Source organism: Pseudonaja textilis, chromosome 12 (genome assembly GCF_049901715.1).
Source record: "Pseudonaja textilis isolate UNSWEBS1 chromosome 12, rPseTex1.2, whole genome shotgun sequence".
Classification (NCBI taxonomy): Eukaryota; Metazoa; Chordata; class Lepidosauria; order Squamata; family Elapidae; genus Pseudonaja; species Pseudonaja textilis.
In genome coordinates this window covers 20,663,556-20,677,650 of record NC_142001.1, presented here as the reverse complement: position 1 = coordinate 20,677,650, position 14,095 = coordinate 20,663,556, and the positions used below count along the sequence as shown (strand labels likewise).

Here is a 14,095-nt window from a genome sequence, read left to right as displayed (position 1 = left end):
TCTTCCTCCTTTCCTCTCCCTTCCCTTCCTTCCCTCCTCCTCCTCCTCCCTCCTCCTCCTCCTCCTTCTCCCTTCCCTTCCTTTCTCTTCCTCCTTTCCTCTCCCTTCCTTCCTTCCTCCTCCTTCTCCTCCTCCTCCTCCCTTCCCTCCCTTTCTCCTGCTTGAATCATTGCAGGCTTTCTTTGAGGAGGAAGATGGGAAAGAGTATATCTACAAGGAGCCCAAATTAACTGGCCTCTCGGAGATTTCCTTCCGGCTGCTGAAACTCTACGGAGAGAAATTTGGAGCCGAGAATGTCAAAATCATCCAGGATTCCAACAAGGTAATGTGAAAGCAAAGCTCCAGTTCTGGCCCAGTAGAACCGCGTGACCGTGTCCTTGCTGCCTATCAGCAAAGTAGAACTTCTTTCCAGTTGTCCTCGTCTCCAGAGGTTCCCAAGTGGCCACCGTAGGCTTGGGATCCTGAAATGTTGGCCTCTCGGCTGGAGGTCCCTGGATATCCAACTGGGTTGATCTTCTTTGGGTTCCATTCAGAACTTTCCAATTTCTTACTCCAGGTGAACCCCAAAGATCTAGATGCCAAGTACGCTCACATTCAGGTGACTTACCTGAAGCCGTTTTTTGACGAGAAGGAGCTTTTGGAGAGGAAGACGGAGTTCGAAAGGAACCACAACATCAGCCAATTTGTCTTCGAGACCCCGTACACCTTGTCTGGCAAGAAACACGGAAACGTGGAGGAGCAATGCAAGAGGCGGACTATCCTCACTAGTGAGTGTGTGCGTGTGCGTGTGTGTGTGTGTGTATACATATGTATGGAGGGTTTTTTTTATGTTAAGTATCTCTGAGTCTGATTGCGCATCTCACAAATTCTTTGGCTGATTTAAGGAAAATAAAGACTCCCTCTAGTTATACAAAAACAGCATTTGCAACAGCAGAAACTCAAGAGCCAAGGCCAACTGCCATTGATTGAAATGGAGGCCAACGAATAAATGATTTATCTCAAGAGAGATAAACACTCAGATCTAGAAGAGGCCAGTCTGTTCTTCAGAGGAGGTGGTCCTTATTTCACCCCAGTGTTCCCAAAGTCAGAAATCTACAAATTCAATGCAGACCATCAAGTTGTTGCCAACTCTTAGTGTCCACCTACAGAGATTCCTTCGAGGAGGATCTGGCCCTAATCTGTCCCTTCAGGACTTCCAATGATGGATCCATTGGAAGTAGATAAAGATGAAGATGTTATCAACTCATAAAATATTTCTCTGGCCTTTTTAGAGTTGCCAACAAGAAAGGGAGGAAGGAGCAGCGCAGCAGCTTGCAAAACTGAAAGTACATTCCATAAATGTTTTCAAAGATAGTAACTAGGTGGCTGAAGTTTCTGCTGCACAAAATTCTAACTGGAGAACATGATTGATGACTCTTGGCTACGAATGTGTCTCGTTAGAGAATATGAATTATGATACACTCGGGGTGGGGGGAAACTAGGGTCAAGGGTGACAATGAATAATGTGCCTCAGAGTTGGCTATATCCAGGCAGTGCTGGACATGTTTACTCCTAATAAATCTTCTTTAAGCATTGGAAGTTCGGCTAGAGACCCGTGATTTAAATGGGGGTAACTGCCGAAGCCCTGACAGATGTATCCACTGCAATCTTCATATACTGGTCACCCTCTTCTCTTTCCTTCCACCTTTTCCAGCATTGAAGCCTGTTCTACAGAGCTGGGCCTTCAAATAATGTCTCCAAAGGAGGACAATTAGAGCCAGGTCGTTTCTACTCTAATGGGAACTCTGTCTTGATTTGCCCCGAGCAATTCTGACCCCCATGTGGGAGGAGGCACCCTAATCACTAATGGTCCTTCTTACAGACCATTTGGACTGACTTAGGTCAAGTCCCAAGTCTTTTTGTGAAGGGCCTGCAAGCCCTCACACAATTCCTCAAGGCTTGGAGAGTGAGATTCCCCCAAATTAGGAGATTTATCGACCTTGCATGCTCAGAGAGAGCCATCGCTCAAAAAGTTGGCTAGTCTTGAGATCTCCTATGGGCGTTTTATGTACCCTGTGGAAAAATCTGCGCAGTCGTTGAATTTCCAGGTCTGCATTGTTGTGATATTTGTGGTCTGTTGAGACAGCTTTTTTCCCCTTCGTCCCCAAGCCAAAACGAGAGTAAGTTAGAGCGAACAAGCCAATTAGAACTTTGGGGGGGTCCTTTTTCTCAGAAGCAGAGACTGATTTTGAGCTAGAGTTAGTAGGTGGGGAACTCTTCATTCTTGTTGTTGCCCTGGCACTAGATTTGGACAATGAGGCAGTTGGGGAGGAACCTGGGCCAGTCCTGGAGTCTGGGGAAGGCTCGGACAAGGGCTCTGCGCCGGAGGCAGAGATGGGGCCAGGACCCTTTGACAGCTGCCTTCAAAGTCGAATATCAGTGAGGCGGGAGCCTGTTCCCAGTGTGTGCATGCACAGAGCTGCCAGAAGAAGGGAACAAATGAGGGACAAGGGTCAACTTGGGAGTAAAGCCACAGGTGAAGGGTGAATGGCCCCTCCCAAAGGGAATAAAAGAGGAGCAAAAGAGGAGTGGGGCTTTGCAGGAGACGTTTAGACCATTCTCTTGATCAGCTCTTCTGTGGCTTGCTCCCTTTTCTCCTAGCGTGCAACTCTTTCCCATATGTTAAGAAAAGAATCCCCGTCAGCTGTGAGCAGCAGGTCAACCTGAAACCAATTGACGTGGCAACGGACGAAATCCGGGAGAAGACCTCCGAGTTGCAGCAGCTCTGTGCTTCGCCAGATGTGGACATGATCCAGCTGCAGTTGAAACTTCAGGGCGCCGTTTCGGTGCAAGTAAGCAGCTGGGCACATCTGCCCCAGAAGTCAATATTTTCCTGGCTGGAAATGGGGAGGGGGATTTTTAGCTGGAATGCTCCTTCTGGTTCTGCTCTCAGTGCCTTTCCACTGTAAACTACCAACAGTTGAAACCCAGTTTGCTGAATAAGCCACAAAGGATTCACACAGCCATAAATCATGGGGTACAACCACTTCCTTTCTGATTTTCATGGGGCAAGAAGCCCAATAATAATAATTTTCACTCCTCCGAAAGGCCTAGGATCCCTCCCCAGATATTCCAGAAATCATAGCGGATCTGTTGGGCTGTCAGTGTTTGTCCTGTGTGTTTATGTGCTTAATGCAAAAGGGTTAGATGAAGATCCCCAACTCTCCTTTGAGCCCCAGAGTTCCTTGGCTACTTCAAATTAGAGGCACCAATTCCTACCATTACAAGGTCAGGCCTGAAACAGGCTAGATGTAGCCTTTCAAAACTAAGCATTCTGCTCCCAGTTGCTTATCTTTAAGCTCTGGTGCTCCTCAAACTCCTAGAGGTGTGTGTGTGTGTGCGTGTGTGTGGACATGGTTGCTTTGAAGACCACCAATGTGGTTCCTTGAAGCATCACCCAGCAGTGCAGAGGCACCTGGGCGTTGTGCTGGGATCCAGCTTCCAAGATCTTCTTAATTTGTCTCTTTCTCTTTCTCTGTTTGCCCGATCTCTTTGTCACTGTACCTCTGTTGCGGGGGACGTGGTGTTAGGTCAACGCTGGCCCCCTGGCCTACGCCCGAGCCTTCTTGGACGACAAGCACTCCAACAAATATCCCGCGAAGAAGGTGGCTGAACTCAAGGACATGTTCAGGTTGGTGTCGTGGACTTGGGCGCCTTATGACTTTCTTGTGTGATGGAACCTCAGGTGATTTCCCAACCAGGCGCTGACCCAAAGTAGGACCAGCTGCATCAGGGACCCCTGAATTTCTGGGTACTGTTCAAAACACTGGACTTTCAGTCAAGTCCTCCCTGGCTCTGGTTAGGTCAAGGGTCTTCAAACTTGGCAACTTTAAGACTGGTGGACTTCAGTTCCCAGAATTCCTCCTCCAATCATGTTAGCTCAGGAATTCTGGGAGTTGAAGTTCACCAGTCTTAAAGTTGCCAAGTTTGAAGACCCTTGGGTTAGGTTATCTCAGGGACCATCAGGTCCAGGTAGAAGTCATCTGTCCTACAGCTGGATTTGGGGAGGCTGCTTCTGAGCCCGGCCCCCAGAATCAGCCCCTTCCTCAGGTAAGGATGGTCACTTCCTGTTAGCACCCACTGAAAGGTTGCAAAGGGTTCCTTTCATTGCATTGTCATCTCTCGGGTTGAGGTTTTGATTGTCTTCCTTTGTTATCTTTTAACAATGGGCTGTAGTTGATTATTTATGTGAGTCAGTTAGAATTTTATGATTCTACCGGAACTATTGATGATAAGGAAACTAATGAAACTTCACTACAGGAGCTGAATGGAGGTCAAACTTTTCTTCGGTTCAGTATAGCTTCAAGAGTGTTTAAGGATCTCCCCAAGATTCTCTCAGGGATCCACAAAATCAAAATTATTTGCTGGATATTGAAGAGATTTGCCAGATTTCAAAACTGCATCACTCTTCTCATTATTATTATTTTATTTGTTAAAAATACCAGCTTCCCCCCACCCCACCCCCCAAAAACCCACATATTTTAGTTATGTTGATCTCATAGGATTATTTGAACAATATTCTACAAAGGCACACATTTTAATTTTTAATCTGGTAAACATTGATAGAGAGAATCCATCTCTTTTGGGGGCCCTCCATAATTTTTTAAAATTGGGAAGGGAAAATTGAAAGGAGAGAGTTTTAAGAAGAGCCACGGTTGTCCAGCTGAGCAAACTCATTCTCCTTGGCTTCTTATCAGCCTCGTTGAACTGGTACCCTTGTGCTCTTTGCTCAAACAAATTAGGTAAACACAGAGATGCATTCTTCCCGGAACTGTGCTTGTCAAAGAGAAACAGAGTGTGGACAGTCAGCACCCACCAGGTGCGCACACCCAGCTACGAAGAGCCCTGTGAGGCCCCTCCCCAAGACCCCTGGACTGCCAGCCTGTCACTAGGCCAGTGTTCCTCAACTGTGGCAGCTTGAAGATGGGTAGACCGACTCCCAGAATTCCCTGGCGCCGACGCAGCCCTTTGGATGTGGCATGCCTGCTTGTTCTCTTGCGATCCCTCCCTCTGCAACCTCTCCACTCTAGAGACAGAAAATGAACGTGGCTAGCTGGAGAATCCTGGGAGTTGAAGTCCACCCAGCCTCAAGTCTGTAAGGCATTAGACCAACTAGGGCCTGGAATGTCACTGATAGCCAAAGAAAAGGATGCGAATTCTTTCTAAATGAGGGGACCAGGGAGAGGGAAGCGGTTGAAGGAAGAGTTGGGACAGCCGGGATCTCTACCCCTTTCAGCCTCCCTGGGAATGTCACCCTGAATCGGGGATGCTTCCCTCTCTCTTCTCTCCAAGCGCTGCTCCGCCTGCCCCAAGGGACACAGAGATACCCAAGAGAACAGTGGTCCGTTTCAGGAAGTCCTGCCACCTTTACGGGAGTCTTTCCTGGCTTATCGACGCTTTTCTTCCATTCTCCCCCCCCCAAAAAAAAGCTGGCAGTTTTGCAACCGTTTTAACTGTTTGCAAGAACAGATCACAGATAATCAGAGTTAGAAGGGTCATCTTGTAGGTCATCTAGTCCAACCCCCAGCCCAAGCAGGAGACCCTACACCATTTCTGACAGGTGCCAGCCCCGTCTCTTCTTGAAAGTCTCCGGTGATGGTGCTCCCACAGCTTCCGAGGGCAGCTTCTCATTGTATGGAGGGCCAGCTCCAATGTCCTGCTTGCCTTTCCAAATCCTGCTCTTCGATCCTGAATTTAAAAGCTTCGGTTTGAAACTTCTTCTCTTCCTTTCCCCCTCCCCACCGCCCCACCCCGCCAAATCCAAGGAGGGACTAAATGCCGGGGTCGATTTATCTTCCCCCCAGGAAATTTATCCAAGCCTGCGGAATCGGCCTGGAATTCAACGAAAGGCTGATCAAGGAAGACCAAGTTGAATATCACGAGGAGCTGAAGTCCAACTTCAGGGAGATGGTGAAAGAGCTCTCGGAAATCCTGCATGAACAGGTAAGACCCCGAGAGCCGTTCAAAGGCGCTAAATACATTGATTGGTTCTGTTCATAAAAACGTACTAGCCCCCCATCTTCCCACACCAGGAACTCGGGGCAACTAACAACGTTATATGCACCATTGAAAGTCAAGGACTCGGCTGCTTACGAAACTGGGATTCAGAGCTTAGTGTTGTGCAGAGGAAACCTCCCAGTTTGAGGTCATCGGGCAATAGGATCAAAACAAGGACAGTTTATCTCTCTGTTGCAGGGGGGTGGGGGGAGAGGATCTCCAAGCCCTTCCCCTCTCCCTTGGCCAGCTGTGTCCTTGCAGCTGGATTTGCATAGAAAGAGCAGAGGCTTTTCTGCAACATAGTCCTATTCAAATGGAAAAGATCTGGTCTAGTTGACTGTTTTTCAGTTCTGCTCTTCGACCTTTTGCACTTTTTGCTCTGGGGGCGTGTGTGAGGAAATAGGACTGGCTCAGCGGGGTATCAGACAGGAGCTCTGGGGGTGACCAAGCTCCCCAAAGGGCCAGAATTGCTTCCTTTGATCTCCCCCCCCAATTTTTAGAATACTTTTGGTGGTCTGAGTTGGAAACCGTGGAATGAAGTCCTGGGGAGGGGGACCCAGGGAGGCTACGGTTGCTGGACATCCTATAATATTTTATTTATTTAGTTAAGAAAATGTATGCGGCCACCATCTCACTCTCAGTGACTCTGGGCGGCTCAGAAAAACAAATTGTGCAATTATTTGTTGATGGTGAAATTCCCCAGAGTGTTTCTGAAGCAAATTTAATACCGGTAGACTTCAACTTCCCAAATTCGCCCACCAGCAAAGCAGAATTTGGTGAGTTGAAGTCCACCGGTTTTAAAGTTGCTCCAGAAATATGACCTTAGGCACGCAGGATGGAGCCTCTTCCAGACCCTTTAAGTTATCTATTTATTTATTTACAGCTCCACTGATTGTCAGTCGCTTACAATCCCATCTTACCCTGACCAGATTTAAACTGCCAAATAATAATAATAATAATAATAACCAAACCATCAACAATATTTCTCAATAAGAGATTCCCAGACCAGGGAATTCTGAAAACCTCATATTCCCTACATAGCAGGAATCTTGGACCTTGTGAAGATCTGTTGGTCAGGGGTCTCTAATCTTGGCGACTTAAGACTTGTGTATTTTAAGAATGTACCAAGCAGAATTCGACTGGAAGCTATGTGTTATATTGAATGCTATAATTGTAAAGGCATAAATTGAAGTTTAAATAAGAGTTGAATGGACAAAGATTAAAAGATATAAAGGTGTCATACTCCAATCAGTAACTACAGGGAAAAATTTTGTTTAATGAGAAAAGAAAATATGAAATTGAAACTGGACAGACAAAAGTATAAATATAATGATTAGAAAGAAATTGAAACTTAGAAAATATATATATATATAACTGAATTTAGAAAGGAATGAGATAATTAAAAGCAAGGTTGGGAAAACTAAGGGAAGGGAAAATTATAGGGAAAATGTTAAAATAGTAATAAGATATGGAATAGAACACCAAGATGAATATGAAATTGAGTTTTGTCTGTATGGAAAAGTGATAACCCGGGACCATGCTATTCTCAAAAAAAGATATTTTATTTGTAATTATGCTTTGTGAAAACTCTAATTTTTTTACAAAAAAAAAAAAAAAAGACTTGTGGACTTCAACTCCCAGAATTCCTCAGCCAGCAAGGAATGCTGGGAATTGAAGTCCACAAGTCTTAAAGCTGCCACGGTTGGAGAGCCCTGAGCTAGATTAATGCTAGGGCTGAAATCTAGAGAAAACCTGGCAAGACGAACCGGTTTTTGGACTACCTGGAGGGGATGAGAGTGCCGGAGAAATCCCACCGCCGCACAGCGTTTTTAGTTTTCGAACTCAGCCAGAGGTCCCAGCTACGAAAGAGCTTGCTGAGAAACAGGTGGGCCCTTTTCTGCCTTACAGGAAACCCCACCGAGGTTCTCTGTAGCCCCCTTCTCACTTTGCCACCTGCAACCATTGAGGAGCGACGGGTGGAGTCTTGCATTCTAAAATCTCGGTGGCAAAATTAGAAGGGAGCTGCCAGCCCTCAGAGCAAAAAGGAGGAGCGGAACCTTACGAAAAGCACACACACACACACACACACACACAAAAAAACCCACACCAAAAAAACAGAACAAGAGCAAAACCGCACCCGGGGATTACCCACCACAGAAATCAGCTTTGACCCTCCGGTTTTTCAATTTTGGGTCTTTCTTGGCTGTGAAACTACCTTTCTGGAAAAAAAAGAAGAACATGAAATAAACCCCAGTTCTGCAGGAGCTCTTGTTTTTCACAACTGAACCCCAGCGAGTGGCCGTCTGCCAGGCCGCGTGATCCTTGGAGAAACCCGCTGGGTGCCAAACGGGCCGCGATTGAAGTCAGGGCTGCCCTGGGCAGAGGCTCCGACAAGAGGCCTTTAGCGCAGGCTCCCCCCCCCATAACCCCCGTTCGGCACTGCTCCAAGCCCCTCCCTCACATCCCTCTGGAGGAGGCAACTGAAGGAGGAACAGGAGGGCCAGATGAAGAGCTAGCAGAGCAGCAACCCTGAAAATGGCTTGGCTGATATTCTGAGGGAGGTTTGGGGTGCAGCTTGCAATTGTGGAATGAGATAGGAGAGGTGAGTGACCGCCAGCCGTGCCAGGAGTGGACCCCCGGGAGAAGGAAGTGGGTTGCATATCATGGCCCAAGTGAGAATTTCGGGGGATCTGTCCATTTAAAGGCTGGGAAGCTGCCCATCTGCCTGTCCATCCTTGGCCACTTTAAGAGTTGTGGACTTCAATGCGCAGCTCCTTCCTTTGAAGGGGAATTCGGGAGTTGGAAGTCCGCAGACCTTAAAAGTTGCCGAAGTTGGACTGTAACCTTTCCAGATTTCTTCTCCTGGCCTCGCAAGGTTCTCCACCCCATTGAAGAACAATGAAGCAGGAGGAAAGCCAACTTGGTGATGCCTCCCAAGTAGCCGGCAATTTCCCTTGGCCTGTTTATGGGTCTGCATATGCACGATGAATCAGAGAGCGGGCTGCACCTCGCCTAATTTTGCAGAAATGTGTTTTTGAGCCACGTCCTCCAGAAGGAGCCAATCAGCCTCAGAGAAGCTGCTTCTTCCTGGCTGAAACACAGCTGCTCCTTCTGGGTTGGCCTCCGTTTGATCCCAGAGCGACCCCAACCCAAACTTTTCTTCCCCTGGAGTTTTGCCAGCCTTGAAGAGGGCCTTGAAGAGCCCGTCTCTTGCCTTCAGTAACTTCTCTTTCCTTCTCTTTCTTTTCTCTTCCATGCTGCCCTTTGCCATAACAGCTCTGAAGACCAGGCTGGGTAACACCGCTCTGTTTTCCTTTGGGTGGAGCAAATATTTATCTCCTCCTCGGAGATGCAGAGGCCCCTGCTAACTCATCTCTCTCTGTTTCAGATCTACCAAGAATACCCCGGGCATCCGTCCTGGCTGCCCAACACCCTACACGTCTTCTGTGCCATCAGCGGGACTTCCGGGGAAAGATACGGCTCCTTCTGAAACCTACCTGGGGCTTCAGGAGGGGACCAGGAGAACTTCTGGATGCTTGCCAGACCTTTCTCAGGAATATTCTGAATGCTGCCTGAAGCGGGGGAACCTCCGATGCCTAAGGGGGGCTCTCCCCGTCCCTCTTCCTCACAGGGTACTTATTTGAACCGGGAAAGTGCCTCCTGCCCTCTATTTTCTACCTTCCTTCCTTCCCACCTTCGTTGCATTGGGCTGAAGGTACCTCGAAAGCATCGGTCAAACCTTGTCTCCCTGAACACGGGACTCCCCAAGTCTCCTGCCCTGTAAAGCTGTACAATGGAATATAATAAAGTGGGAAGCTGTTTTTGTAATCGGTGCTCAGAGTTGGAGGCCTCCGCCTCTCCCGCAGAAAGCAGGAACCGCGACGGTTCCCAAAAATAGCGAGAACCTCACCGAAGGTGGCCCTGAATAGGTTTCAAAGCATTTCCTGAGTTTGCTCAACCTGCCTCCTTGGAACGTAACTGTCTCTACGTGAGGTTAAACGGTAGTTTTCTTTTGGTGGTTGTGCTTGAGAACAACGTACGGCCTGGAGCTAGGCGGGTTGAGGGTTTATTTAGCAAGACCTGGGTTTTTAAAACATCTGCAAACTCACCTCTGGCCGCCCACGTTCCTGGTTGCTTGCCCTGAATTGCTTAAGCACTATTCCCTGCTGGGCCTCCCTGATTTTTAAGGAGGAAGAGAAAACTAAAGAGAAAAAAACAACTTAAGGAGAATTGAAAGCAACTTTTGCTAATAAGGTTACCGCTCCGTAGATCGCTTTGGCTATGGAGAGACTTGAATCCATCTCAGCAAAATTTCTGGATTTTATTTTATTTTTTTGCAGGAGAGAATACCGCAGATTCCTATCTCGACATGCTTGCCAGGCTATAAAACTTCCTTTTTTTAATCTCGAGGTGATGGAGGGGGGTGACAGCCGTTGGAGTTCTGCTGTTCTGTTTACCCCCAAGCAGCACCTGGCTCTGGATTGCCAAGCCAAGGGGCATTCCAGTATCTATCTGCTCGTTCTTGGATGGCTCCTGGGGGGAAGGCTGGGGAGGAACTGGTTCGGTCTTGAGTGTTGCGCCACCGCCAAAGCAAACCCGGCCCTCCCGAAATGCCAAAGCTGCCAGTTTGGTTCCCAGCCAAAGAAAACAAGGAGGCAGGACGGGAGTCGAGCTGTTTTTGCTATGCCTTTTGCTTTGCCACTGCAGGGCTTCCCTCCCGGGGCTGCAGCCCTGAAATGGGGAATTCCCCCGCCCCCCCCCGAGAGAGAAAATGCTGGGGCTCCCAAGGCCAAGCTCAGCCACAGAATCTCCCCCCTCCCAGCCAGCCTCTCCTTCACAGGGAATTTAGGTGGTTTAGCGAGGGGAGGAAAAGGGACACGGCCGCTGCTTTTCAAGACTAACGTGGTTTCCTTATCTGGATAAGTTAACTGTTTTTAATCAGCCCTGGTTAGTTGGGTTTGCATCGGGCCCAAATCCTGGTTTGAAAAGGAAAACACGTGAAGGCAAAACCACCTGGTTGTCCAAAGCCCTTTTAAGACAAGGATGCCCAGCCTTGACTGACTGGCTCATCGCCGGAGCCCGTTGGCATTGGGGGCTGAGAAGGCCTCTGGCCCAAAGTCACCCAGCTGGCTTTTGCGCCTTAGGCCTGGCTAGAAGTCGCTGTGGCCTGGTTCCTAGGCCAGCCTCTTTCCCACTAGACCAAGTTGTCGCTGAAAGAAAACAGGAAGTTGTGTGTGTGTGCGTGCGTGTGTGTGTGTGTGTGTGTGTGTTGGGACTCTCGGGGACATTTGAATTGTGCAAAAAGCATTCCAAACCAAATGAAAGCCAGACTGTGTCTCTTCTTCTACCCTTCTGCCCATCACACCCAAAGCTGCTCAGCGGGCATCACGTGCCAGGTATTTCTGGGCAGGAGAAGAGAGAGAGAGGGAATATTTGATTTTAGCCTCCTCTGAACAGTGGTGGGATTCAAATTTTCTTTACTCCGGGTTGTGTGGGTGTGGCTTGGTGGGCGTGGCAGGGGAAGGATACTGCCAAATCCCCATTCCTTCCCCACCCCACTGACCTGCTTTCCAGCTCCATTCTCCTGTGCAAGGCAACCAAAGAAGACCCAGCCGATCATCTGGGACTTGATGGGAGGCAGAGAAGAGATGGGGTTGGCGGGGCCAGTCGGAGGTGGGATTGGCCGGTTCTCCAGAGCTACTCCAAATTTCTGCCACCAGTTCTCCAGAACCAGTCAGAACCTGCTGAATCCCACCTCTGGCTATTGACACTTTAATGTGGAATCGTCCACTCATCTATCCAACCATGACGGCATTTACTCTCCTGTTCCTTCCTTCCTTAATTATTTCCAAGAAGCCCATTTTTGGAGGATGAGTCAGTGCATTCGTGTTTCACCTTCTTCTTGCTTAGCCCACGTCCTGGCTTTGCACCCAAGATTGGCCCATGAGCTAAGGCCTCCCGTCCCCCGAAAGACGAAGTCAGGCCCTTCCTGTTACACAATGGCCACTGCGAGGTGTGCACAACATGCACCAGTGAAATGATCCGGTGTCAGTTTTGCCACCAGATTCCAAATCCTATCGCCCACAAACGTCATTTTCATATACACGAGAGAGGGAGTTCAGACCGGCAACGGTGACTTCCTCACCTCAGAATCCCAAAATTCTCCAAATGGGTTAGAAAAACAAGCAAGAAAACAAAAAGGATCGCCTTTCGACCCCCGCAAATGCAAACGTGCCGTTTGTTTTGGGAAGTCCCCTTTTAGAAGCCTTTAGGTCTGGCTTTAGTTTGCTCGGACCCTTGTTTCAATCCCACAGTTGCTCAAACCGGTTCCCGTCCTTCGGTTCCGCAACGGAGGCCTGTCTTGCAAAACCCCCATTTCTGTCTGCAAACCAACCCACCTCAGAGCAGGCTAGTCCGTGCGCGCCTCTAAAGGCTAACAACCTTGTTTCCCAACCTGGAGGTGCTCCAAAGCACAATTGCTGCCTCTTACTTTGCAGCCGAAAGTTGTTTGCACAGCAAAGCCAGTGACCAATTATGAGCTGCCATGCCTTGATGGGGTACGGAGGTCAAACTGTCAAGCGGCCCGGCAGTTGTACAGAAAACCTGCCGTGATTCCAAGAAACAGGAGGAAGATTTAATTTGTGGCGAGGCTGATGACCGGTCCCTCTTTACTGGACTTCAGCACCTCGTCCTCTCGGGTCCAAGGTTTTCCCAGACCGTGGAGAAACGGAGTGGAGCATCGGAGTAGCCTCTCCTCCCTCTAGGCATCCAGCCATCTTCAGCCAACCTGAATAAACAACCCCGGGCTAAAAACATCTTTGGCTCTTCTCCCCTCCTTTTCGTCATTCCAGTGAGAATTTGAAACGGGCTTCAAAGGGCCAGAGTTTGGGGAGAATACTGGCAGTGGCGCAGCCTTGCATATCCTGTCCTTCACCGGAGCATCCTTCCAAAACGTTCAGGCTGCGGTAGGATCCCCGTGGCTGTCCAGTCCCCAAGAAGGACATCCAGAGGGGCCCTCCTTTTGGGAGCAACTCGGTCCTTAAAAGGTTAGGAAAGTTGGGTGTCTTAAAGATGTTTGGAAGAGAGAGAAGGACACACCCCCCACCACCCAGGGAGAAGCATTTTCCCTCCCTTAGGAGAAGGTGGCCCTTGAGACAAGTTCTGGCCTGGCCACCCACATTTTGATTTGGAAACCTTGCCAGGATCTCTTCTCCTGAGCTGCACATCCTATCAAACCTTCCTGTTTTGTTTTGTTTCTTTTCTAACAACGATTGCTGGATGCAAAAGTCTTGCGCTTTCTATCAAAGCCAACAAGGGTGTTCTTATTTTTCCCCTCTTCTCCTCCTTCTGCTCTTTTGTTCCAAAGCCAATTATTCAAATAAAAGGGGGAGAAGGGACTCCACTTCCTGGTAGATATGAATCAGTTCCTTTTTATGCCCAAGAAGGCCTTTGCGGGGGGGGGGGGGGGAGCCCTGGCTTGGAAAGAACTTGTCAAAATCCAGCACACAAATAACAAGAGGGGCTCGCTTGAGGAGCGGGCCCACTCCCTCTGAGATTAGGGGGGCTCTGGATTTTATCATGAACGTGTTAAAAAACAAAAAAAGTCCAGCTTTCGGGGAGGAGCCCTCCCCAGAAATAAAGTGTAAGTCAAAATGAGAAAGATGAAATGAAGACAGCAAAGAAGAAGAGAAAGAAGAAGGAGGAGGAGGAGGAGGAGGAGGAGGAGGAGGGAGAAGAAGAGGAGGAGGGAGGAGGGGAGGAGGAGGAAGGAGGAGGAGGAGGAGGAGGAGGAGGAGGAGAGAGGCATTCTTTTGAAGCAGCGGTTCCTGTGAGGTGGAATTCCTGCCCCAGAACAGCTCACCAAACACCTTCTCTGCCCTGTTTGGCTTTGTTTGAAGCTTTTGCCAAGCAGCTCAAGTGTTTTTGAGACTTGACAACTGTGAATATGTGAAGGTTTCGACCCAGCCACAGCCAGGGGTCCGGGGATTGGAAGTCCACTTCTTTTAAAGTTGCCAAAGTTTTCAAAACATTGAGCTAGCTCAACTGTTTGGCTTCCCAA

The 14,095-nt window shown here is 48.7% G+C and overlaps 1 protein-coding gene across 2 annotated transcripts in view; it reads left to right on the top strand.

Moving 5' to 3' along the window:
- The window catches only part of DOCK11 (dedicator of cytokinesis 11), a 56,898-nt gene extending 47,034 nt beyond the window's left edge, over window positions 1-9,864 (top strand). Inside the window, exons 48-54 of one of the 2 annotated variants that reach the window (XM_087940809.1) lie at window positions 176-322; window positions 557-767; window positions 2,641-2,831; window positions 3,570-3,670; window positions 5,844-5,982; window positions 9,313-9,330; window positions 9,425-9,556. In XM_087940809.1, the coding sequence (XP_087796935.1) occupies window positions 176-322; window positions 557-767; window positions 2,641-2,831; window positions 3,570-3,670; window positions 5,844-5,982; window positions 9,313-9,318 (795 nt within the window). In that variant the 3' untranslated portion in view covers window positions 9,319-9,330; window positions 9,425-9,556. Of the gene's footprint in view, window positions 1-175; window positions 323-556; window positions 768-2,640; window positions 2,832-3,569; window positions 3,671-5,843; window positions 5,983-9,312; window positions 9,331-9,424 lie in introns of both variants that reach the window. The other variant, XM_087940808.1, reaches the window with a different exon arrangement.
- The last annotated feature ends 4,231 nt before the right edge of the window (window positions 9,865-14,095 follow it).